We start from the raw sequence: 10,645 nt of genomic DNA, 5'->3' as shown, positions 1-10,645 counted from the left end.
ATGTGTGATTTAAAGAGAATGAGAAGTTCATGTGCAGTATTTATAGCTAGATGTATTCACGTCAAATTATATAAATTATTTGGTATAATGGTAGATCAATGTAAATGAATATAAAAGTTTACAATCGGAAATGATAAAAATATCTCATGATACTCGTGCTTACTTTATTTTTATTTGTCTCTTTTTTCCCTCTCTTTCTTTATTTTTTTTTCCCCTTCCGTCATTCTCTAATAAAAGTCTATTAAATAGTAAATTGTACTAATATACTTGAAATACCTAAAATATGTAATAAATATAAATACCTATTAAATTTATATTATAAAATATAATTAAATTCAAATATATAAATTAAAATAAGATTAAATTAAAAAACTACATTGTTATTTTTTTATTTTGAATTTCTTATACTAGAATTCAAATATTATTTACATTGAAATATAATTTTAATTTTATTAATTTAAGAAACTTGTTATATGATAAAAATAACTTTTCTATTATGAATAACAAAATCCCATCCACCTTTATCTCATTTCTTTCGTGAGATAATTTTATCCTGTTCATATTTCTTTTGTATCGACTATATCTTGTCTTAAGCAAGCACTAAATATAATATACGATAAATTTTATCTTATTCGGAACTTTATCCCAACTACTAAACACAGCCAAAGGGTTTGCAGGGAGAGAGAGACAAAAATATGTCGGAGAAGAAGAAGAGTTATGCTTGCGTAGGATTCATGATAAAAGTTTGAGCAAATTAGAAAGTTATATTTTTTTTTTCAAATTTCATGTCATAAAAAAGGCTTAAAAGGATCAAGCCACGCAAAATACGTTGATAACTCGAGAATAAGCACAATTAGATTTGACTTGTCGACTTTGTGTTGCACATGTATTTTGTAAACATATCTTGTCGAGAACTGTTGCCCCTAACAAGACACTTTGATATTCATCACAATCACTTGGAGTTGGTACAAATAATGACAAGATAAGCACTATAGTTTGTCAATAACCCAAATCAAACGACTCGCCCTTTGAGTTGGGTTTACCACAAAATAACATCCATGACCATCGAAACAAGACATCTTACTACAAAATAAGATTGTTCTATCCCACAACGAAACTCTTCACAATCAACTGGTTTTTTTTCTTCACATGTGCTACGTGTGTGTCCGATTCAAAATGAATTTGATTAATCTTTGACAATAGAGTATGAATATGAAATTCAATGGTAAGGAATGTTCTCTAGAAGTACAATATAGGAGACTTAGGGCCTGTTTGTTAATGTTCTTCGTTTCTGTTTATGAATAAAATTTCTATTTTTTTGTTCCAGAGAATAAAAAAGAACAAAAACGTGTTTGTTTGTTTTTTTGTTCCAAATCTATTCTTTTTCCCAGAACACATTTGAAATGTAAAACAAAAACAAGAAAAATGTGTTTCTTATTTCTAGAATAATTTTTAAGAACAAATTTTCTCTCTTCTCTCTTTTTTTTCTTCTTTTCTTTTTTCTTTTTTCTTTGGCCATCGACCTCGCCAGAGTGTCACCGACCCCCGACGAGGCTGAGCGTCACCGGCCCTTGGCGAGGCTCGGCCTCACTTTGGCTGGGCGAGCTTGGGCTCACCTAGATCCGGCAAGCCCGAGCTCGCCCAGCCACCGGCCGAGCGCAGGTCTGGCAGTGGCCCGGCGAGGCCGAGCCTCGCTGTGGTTGGGCGAGGCCGCTGGCCTTCATCAACCGGTCGCTAGCCATGGCCGAAGCCGTCAACCGACCAAAAAAAGAAAAAAAGAAAAAAAGAAAGAAAAATAAAATTAAAAAATTAAAAGAAACAAAAAAATAACACAAAATTACCAAACATGTTTTTGTTCATTTTTTATTCCCAGAATAAGTTTACAAAATGCATTTTTTTATTCAAAAATTATTCATCGGAATATAAGCACTTTTTTCTATTTCTGTTCCCTAGAATAATTTTTAAACATAAATGTTATCAAACGCGCTCTTATTAGATAATCACCTGGAGATACTTAATTTTGTTCTTTAATGATATGTAATGCTCTCTTTATTTTTACTTTTAATTTCGGACACCAAAATTAGACGTTGTCTTTGTATATATGGTATAGATAGATTATATCACGGGAATTCAAGTTCTTTACCATGACCGGGGATTCTATAACGCATGAGACTAACGCTATAAGTGATCATACCTAACCCAAATGAGCATGTTATACTGTGAATAATCATTTTTACTATGCAAAACTCCTATTTCTATGGAAATAACATCCTTAATAATAACTTAATTGCTCATTTTCTAGATAAATGTTTGGTGAGTTTTTGCTCAATTGCCATGAAAGGTAATACTCACACATGGGCCAGGTGCAAATCAACAAATTAATTAGGCTCCATTTGTTTCGTAAAAATGATTACTTCTATCGCTCGAAATAATTAATTAATAGAAAATATTTTCATTATCCACAAAATATCATATGTAAACATTTTCACGAATAATGAAAATGCTTTTCGTACATTTTCATGTTAAATTTAACATGCTTTGTCATATTTATAACCAACGCTTGTTTACCTGCCTACCTTCTTTCTATTCGTCAATAAAGCAAAAAAAAAATTCCAATATATTGTGACGCATTAATTCTATCATTTTGCTTTCGAAACTCATAAATTGATAATCAATGCAGCCTCGTACATTTCAATCATTCAAAAATTCCGATTTTGTGGCAAAAAAAAAAAAACCAATTTCGAATGCCATGTCTTCATTCTTACGAAATCAAACAAAAATGAAAATGTTCGTTAGTGTTAACATCAATAATAGCTCATAAAAAAATCACTAATAATGGAGGGAAAAAGATTTGCAAAAAGTAAGATGAGAATGTAAACAAATTGCAAGATAAGCTTTTTCCTTTTCTTTTTTGCATTTTCGCCTTTAAAAAGCGACGGAAATTCGGGCTCACGTATAATTCGCGTCCCCCTCGACCCCCGATGACAGAATAAATGAACTGTCATGATTAATAAACACGGAGCGACGGCCCCCCTCACGCGCCCGCGTGCGCGCCACGGCCCAACTCCGTCGTCCGACCACGCGCTCGCGGCGTGGCTTGCGCGCGTGTCCCGCACGGGAGGAACCTCGAACCGGAGCTTCTAGATTGTTTTGTAAATCCGAACATTTTTTTAGATAGGCGTCTCTGATACCTGCTGCCCTTTCCCTCTCCTCCTGCCCTTTCTCTCTGCTAGGGTTTCAGAGTCGCCGCTGCTTCCCCCGCGCCCCTCTCCGCGAATCGGTTGACCCCGCTCTCCATCTTCCGGGTTCACTCGTCGACTCCGCGTAAGTTGCTCTCCGCTCTGCCCGCTCTCGCTTTTCCGCAGTAGGAACTGGTGTCGATTTGGGGCGGGTTTCGAATCGATCTGGGATTACGATCGGGGGGGCGAGTGTGCGATCTTCTAGAACGTTTGACCGTAGCACCGATCGAAGTGGGTTGTTTTTTTCGGCTCGCGATTTGGTGTTGAAGTGTGTTTTTGTTGGCTTTTCGGCTTGCCTGCTTTGTGCCTCGTCGGCGAACAGTGGCCCTGAGCAGCGCCACTTTACAGTCTGCGATGTCTCCTGTTTTCCCTGAAAAATCGATTTTTTTTTTGCGTTTTTTGATTCGTTGGACCGTGTGAGGGGGATTATGACGCGAGATCGAGGATGATCCGCCTCAAGTTTGGGGCTTCGCGTGTTAGTTGATTCCCATTTCCTTTTTAGCTTCTGGGTTGGTGAATCCCGTTATATTCTTGGCTGCATAGCTTATGTGCCAGTCAGCTGCAGTCACAGATCATACTTTTCTGGTTCCTTTTTATGCTTCGAATTTCGAGATATGTCGTTTGTAGGTTTGTCGACTGTTTGGTACAGTAGTGGGGAAGTTGGCTTGCTGTAAATCTGTTTGCCCATTCCTTTTGTAATTAATATTCCAACGTTCGGACCATCTTTGTAGCTGTTTTTGGTGCTTCTTGTGTTCTTCTCTGCTTAAAGCGTGTTAGGTCTTGAGTTAATTTGAGTGGGTCTTTCAGTTAGGGCCATGTTTGATTAGAAAAAGGACAGCACCCGATTATTTTCTCCGGTCTTTTTCATGGAGCTCTTTAATTGACTTTACCTTCTCTCTCTCTCTCTCTCTCTCTTAGATAGTATGGCGATGGAAGTCACGCAGATTCTTTTGAATGCACAATCCATAGATGGAAGTGTGCGCAAGCATGCTGAGGACAACTTGAAACAATTTCAGGAGCAAAACCTCCCAGGGTTCTTCCTTTCTCTGGCTGGTGAGTTGGCTAATGAAGAAAAGCCTGCTGAAAGTCGTAAACTGGCTGGTTTAATCCTTAAGAACGCCTTGGATGCCAAAGAACAGCACAGGAAGTACGAGCTTGTACAGCGCTGGTTGGCTTTGGACGCTGCAGTGAAGGCCCAAATTAAAAACTGCTTGATAAAGACACTCTCCTCTCCTTCTCATGATGCTCGCTCTACTGCCTCACAAGTTATTGCAAAATTGGCAGGTATAGAGTTGCCACAGAAAGAGTGGCCAGAACTGATTGGTACTCTGTTAACAAATATTCAGCAGCTTCCAGCACATACCAAGCAGGCCACACTCGAAACGCTTGGATATATTTGCGAAGAAGTTTCCCCTGAAGCTGTGGAACAAAATCATGTAAATCAGATACTTACAGCAGTTGTTCAGGGTATGAATTCATCCGAGGCGAACAATGATGTCAGACTTGCTGCTACTCGGGCTCTCTATAATGCACTGGGCTTTGCTCAAGCAAATTTTTCCAATGATATGGAACGCGACTACATTATGAGAGTTGTTTGTGAGGCTACTCTCTCTCCTGAGGTTAAGATTAGACAGGCTGCTTTTGAATGTTTGGTAGCCATTTCTTCAACTTACTATGAGAAATTGGCTCCTTACATTCATGACATTTTCAACATCACTGCTAAAGCGGTCAAGGAAGATGAGGAGCCTGTTGCACTTCAGGCCATTGAATTCTGGAGTTCCATATGCGATGAGGAGATTGATATCTTAGAAGAGTACGGCAGTGATTTTACTGGGGATTCTGAAGTTCCTTGCTTCTATTTCATCAAACAGGCTCTCCCTGTACTCATTCCACTGCTGTTAGAAACACTTCTTAAGCAGGAGGAGGATCAAGATCAGGACGAAGGAGCTTGGAACATCGCAATGGCTGGAGGGACATGCTTGGGTTTGGTTGCACGAACAGTTGGAGATGACATCGTCCCGCTAGTTATGCCATTTATCGAGTTGAATATTACAAAACCTGACTGGAGACAAAGAGAGGCGGCTACTTATGCTTTTGGCTCTATTCTAGAGGGTCCATCTCCAGAGAAGCTCGTGCCTCTTGTTAATGTTGCCCTAAACTTCATGCTGAGTGCTTTGATGAAGGATCCAAGTAATCATGTGAAGGACACCACTGCGTGGACTCTTGGTAGAATGTTTGAGTTTCTTCACGGCTCAATGTTAGAGACTCCTATAATTACTCCAGCAAACTGTCAACAGATTGTAACAGTTCTTTTGCAAAGCATGAAAGACGTCCCCAATGTTGCTGAAAAAGCTTGTGGGGCTTTATATTTCTTGGCGCAGGGGTATGAGGACATGGGACCCTCACCATCTCCACTGACTCCCTTTTTCCAGGATATTTTGCAGGCACTTTATGCTGTCACTCGCAGAGAGGATGCTGGAGAATCACGCCTCCGCACTGCAGCTTACGAAACTCTAAATGAAGTGGTACGGTGTTCCACAGATGACACGTCTCCAATGGTGATGCAACTTGTTCCCCACATTATGATGGAGCTTCACCAGACTCTTGAAGCCCAGAAGCTTTCAACTGATGAGAGGGAGAAGCAAAATGAGTTGCAAGGTCTTCTCTGCGGTTGCTTGCAGGTCATTATACAGAAACTGGGGTCATCTGAGGCAACAAAGTATGTCTTTTTGCAGTACGCTGATCAGATGATGGGGCTCTTCTTGAGAGTATTTTCTTGTAGAAGCGCCACTGCTCATGAGGAAGCCATGCTTGCTATTGGGGCACTTGCGTATGCTACGGGCTCTGGTTTTGAAAAATACATGTCAGAATTTTATCGGTATCTTGAAATGGGTCTTCAGAATTTTGAGGATTACCAGGTTTGTGCTATCACAGTTGGTGTTGTAGGAGATTTATGTAGGGCTCTGGAGGATAAAATCTTGCCATATTGTGATGGGATAATGACACAACTGCTGAAAGACTTGTCAAGCAATCAGCTGCATCGGTCTGTGAAGCCTCCCATATTCTCATGCTTTGGTGACATTGCTTTGGCAATTGGGGAGAACTTTGAGAAGTACTTGATTTATGCTATGCCCATGCTGCAAAGTGCCGCAGAATTATCGGCTCACACGTCTGGTGCAGATGATGATATGACCGAGTATACTAATTCCCTGAGAAATGGAATATTGGAGGCATACTCAGGAATCTTTCAAGGATTCAAGGGCTCTCCAAAGACCCAACTATTGATGCCTTATGCTCCTCATATTCTTCAGTTTTTGGATAGTCTGTACATGGAAAAGGAAATGTGAGTGCTCTAACTAGTTCTTGTCTCATCTCTCAAGGTTTTGCTATTCTTTACATTTGTTTCTGACTTATCTGTTTCTTCTCAGGGATGACGTGGTGACCAAGACAGCAATTGGGGTCCTTGGAGATCTAGCAGATACTCTGGGTAGCAATGCCGGTCCCTTGATTCAGCAGTCCATATCAAGCAAAGACTTTTTAAACGAATGCTTATCCTCAGATGATCATATGATCAAGGAATCTGCTGAATGGGCCAAGTTGGCTATCAGTCGGGCCATTTCTATTTGAGGCCGCTGATAGTCCATGCATTCCTTAGTCCTTCATGCATTTGGGTGTGTTGAGTTGGGGTCTGGCGTTGCATTCCATGAGTCAGGTCATCACCATTTTTGGGTTCAAAGATATGGGTTATTTCGCCATCGTCGCGTCATGTCAGCAGCAATCCGGTGCCTTTTTCTTTCAAATTAAGTTGATATTAATTTTATTATTTTCCTTTCTGTTGGAGGAAGATGGCCGGTGATGACCCACGTATCTATCTGCTAACTTGGCAGATACGTATGGACATTTACCGAGAAGGAAAAAAAACAGTTTAAATGGTTGGGGATGAAGACATCCGAGAGACTGCATTTGGTTCTGCGAAATTGTTTATCATGGTGCGCAGATGTGGTTTCTTGTTATGGAGAGGGTGGTGATGAAGGCATGCCCTCAGAGTCGGCGGTTTTGGCCAGAATCAAGTCTGCATTTTTCTGATCGTCTTACATTTTCTCTGTGTTCTTCCCTCCCCACACCAAACTTGGGTATCCAAAGCATTGCATTGTTACAATTGTCATAGAGTTTGGTCTTTACCTCTCTGTACTCATTTTGTATACTTGCTCGTTGTGTGGTATTACTGAGAGCCACACTCTAGAGCGTTCATAGCATGCATCATTCACATTTCATCAGTTTAATGTTCAATATAATGGGTTTTTTTGAGTCAATTTTCAAAGATCTCGTGCTTAAAGCTCATTTTTGCTGCCGTTTTCTTGGCCATTATGGTTCAGTTTGATTAGATGTGGATAGTTGATCTTTTTGGCTAAATCATGCTGTAATGGCCACACAAAGGACTATATTGCCTCCCTTCATTGGCTATTCACAAAGACAGTAGATATGTCATTACAGTATGTATACTGGATTCGAGAAACTCTGCTTCTTTGTCCTTTATTACAGTTGCTGGATGGATTTGGTGGATGTGGTTGCCATCCTTGTTTGTTTGGCTTACCTCTTGAAGCTTGTAAATCTTGTTTCTGCTTTCTAGGAAGATGTGACTCCTGCCTACTGGCTGTTGCATGCAGTGAATAAAAGAGTGGTTGCAATGCTTTCATTATGCTTTGAAAATATTTGGTTGCGATGTTGGCAATTTGGAAATGGGAAGAAAGGGGCCAGGGCATAAATTTGACTTCGATATTGTGTTCTACTCTGTTTCCCAGTCTTTTTATTTTTTATTTTTTTAATTCGGTGCCCTGTTTCCGCTGCAGTTATTCTGTATAGTGGAACGTTTGTGCTGAGTCATTAGCTAGTTAAGGAGAGTTATTATGGCCCCATTTTGCAAGTTGGCAATGTGGTAATAGAAATGTGGTATGTTTTGTATTTGATATAGGGGAATCGAGGGGTGAAATCTATAAGGTTTTTGAGCTTGAGGATGTGAGGTTTTCTACTATTTAGGAATATATATTCTGTAAGCACGGACAGTGATGGTACTAGCGGTCGGGTAAGAAACTCCTCTAATGGGGAGATTTTGGGGTAGCGTGAATGTTAACGCTAGGCAAGGCATGGAGTTCTAAAGATGATGTGTGTCCTTGTACGGGAAAAACCTTATTATTTTCCAATGTCCCTTTTGATTCCCAGCATCTCCTTCTGAGATCCACCCTGAGCCCCTGAGCCCTTGAACAACACAATTGCGAACCTTCCGCTTCAAGCTGTTCTGTTCATAATTCGGAAGTTGAGTATTGCTGTCAATTTCATCAGCCAACCATTGTCACATCCAATGTTGCCTCCATTGTTGTCCCACTCAAGTTCGTGCGAGTTGTGCTACTTGTCCAAGTCCGGTCCTCTCCGTTAGTAGCAATCAGACTCGAGTCTAGGGAGTTCATTGTCTGTGTTGAAAACATATCCCTCGATTTTTTAGTTTCCTAGGTTTTCTCGGCCTTTGCCCTTCAAATGGAGGTGCAATTCTGTTCTCACTGACCTTACTAAGAAACCGGTGTTGAACTCAGCCCAAATTTCTTCCATGCCCAAGTGGTCTATATCTCTCAGATGGCGGCGACCGCACATGGTGGAGATTGGTCCGTTTCTCCTAAGTCACGGGTATAGGATTGTGAGATCTGCCTCGCACCTGGCACGGGACTCCCTGAGGTATAGGCATCCTATATCGGAACCAAACAGGGACAACGTGTTCTAGTTCCGGTAATGTACTCCAAGGGCATTCGCATCCTTCCAAGATTTTTATTAAGTACTGCATCCCAGGGAATCTGATCAATGTCTAGAAAGGAAAAACTAGGCCTAGAAAGAAACAGTTCTTGGTAGGCGAGAATATGTCGCGTGTACCGTTGTTGTTTGATAAGTTCTGTAAGATATATTGTCTCGATGCATCATCGGTTTACTCGTCTATGTCCTACATCATGATCACGCATGATGAGCCTATCCACAAAACGGTAGTGCTCGAGAACACGGTTTTTAGAAGCTTCAGAGGATACACTTTGATTGATGATGGATCCGTAGTTTCGGTCATAGCTTTCTCTTTGGTGTCTGGCAGACACGAACCAATTAAATGTCTTGGCTGATGATTATCCAGGACTCTCGGGTTGTCCCAATATATGCTTTTGGAATAGCTGAGGATAACTTGAATTTATGATAATAACACTTCATTCGATTGCAAGAAGTCATTGTAGTGCTTTATTTGTAATTTCGACAAAAAATGATGAGGAAAATGTGTACATTCTTATATTAAAAAAGCGAATGCTTAAAGCGTAACGTGACTTGAGTAAGGTGATCCTGAAGTATCTCTCACATGACAAAGCGACATACCTGTCCCTGTTCCTTTATCAAGACCTGTGGTGAACCAAGATGTGGGTAATTGTGGTCCACAAAAGGCCAAACTACACCAGTCTCGGCCACTCACTAAAGAAAAAAGTACCTGGTGATACTTTGTCCTAGTTTCGTAAGCAACTAAGTGACAACCTATTCGAGCAGCATGAAGTTTCATCCTTTAACAGTGGAGAAGGAGGCTCCTAGTGCTCTGTGAAATGGCACTGAAGGATTGGCTGATCACGGGGTGGACGAGACTGCACTGCTCCTTTATGCCTACTGATGATACTCGACGTGCTGACTTCTACTTTGGGCGCGCTTAGGTGGATAAATCCTCACAGGCATATTTGGTAGGTTGTCACGTTCGATTGACTGGAAAAAAGAGCCTGTATCGTGTGTTTTGTATAGTGGGCACCTTCTGTGGTGGAAGAGAGCTCTCTCTCCTGGAATCTTTGAAAGGGACCAATCCAATCAGTGTTATCCTCTCCGATTGACAATTTCACCTAAATTAGCACAATCTCACAACCTGCACTCCTTCCCTTGCAACGATTGGCTATTTGTGAACGACAAGACTTAAAAAATTGTCTCCAATATTTGTGGACGTGTCCACGAACTCCAGAGGCCGCCATCAGAATTTTTTTTTTTTTTTTGGGGGGGGGACTTTGTTTTCTTCTTGGCGCAGAAGTTTTTTTATGTACAGGAGATATTAGAGAAATTTTCTGCGGTGAAGGTTCTTCTAGATACATTGGAGCGAAATGTTGGAGCACTGAATTTGTCTTCTGTCAGTTCAATGATGGAGTGAAGTGAAAAGAACTGAGTAAATGGAGTGGTAAGCGGCCATTAAAGCTTGTCGAAGTGAGATAATTGAAGTTTTCATGAGTGACGGGTAAGGAAGGGTGCAGGTTGGCCAACCTTACCGAGAGTGACAGTGCCGTCTACTTATGATTTGAGCACAGACACTACAGAGTCAAATCTTTGTTTCGCCCTCTTATACCCACTGTTTTCCT

The 10,645-nt window shown here is 40.8% G+C and overlaps 1 protein-coding gene across 3 annotated transcripts; it reads left to right on the top strand.

The window, feature by feature from the left end:
- Positions 1-3,167: 3,167 nt before the first annotated feature.
- Positions 3,168-7,933, top strand: LOC104441635 (importin subunit beta-1). Of its 3 annotated transcripts, XR_724983.3 has the most exons (4): positions 3,171-3,324; positions 4,158-6,582; positions 6,668-7,021; positions 7,127-7,933. XR_724983.3 is itself a non-coding variant. In XM_010054796.3 (3 exons), exons 2-3 carry the CDS (start codon positions 4,163-4,165, stop codon positions 6,864-6,866), a joined length of 2,619 nt encoding a protein of 872 aa, XP_010053098.1. In that variant the 5' UTR covers positions 3,168-3,324; position 4,162; the 3' UTR covers positions 6,867-7,933. The 3 variants fall into 3 exon arrangements, 2 of the variants coding, with proteins under 2 accessions (XP_010053098.1, XP_010053097.1); XM_010054796.3 differs by having other exon boundaries at positions 3,168-3,324; positions 4,162-6,582; positions 6,668-7,933; XM_010054795.3 differs by having other exon boundaries at positions 6,668-7,933.
- The last annotated feature ends 2,712 nt before the right edge of the window (positions 7,934-10,645 follow it).

Source organism: Eucalyptus grandis, chromosome 4, assembly GCF_016545825.1.
Source record: "Eucalyptus grandis isolate ANBG69807.140 chromosome 4, ASM1654582v1, whole genome shotgun sequence".
Lineage (NCBI taxonomy): Eukaryota > Viridiplantae > Streptophyta > Magnoliopsida > Myrtales > Myrtaceae > Eucalyptus > Eucalyptus grandis.
This window is presented reverse-complemented; position numbering and strand designations above follow the sequence as displayed.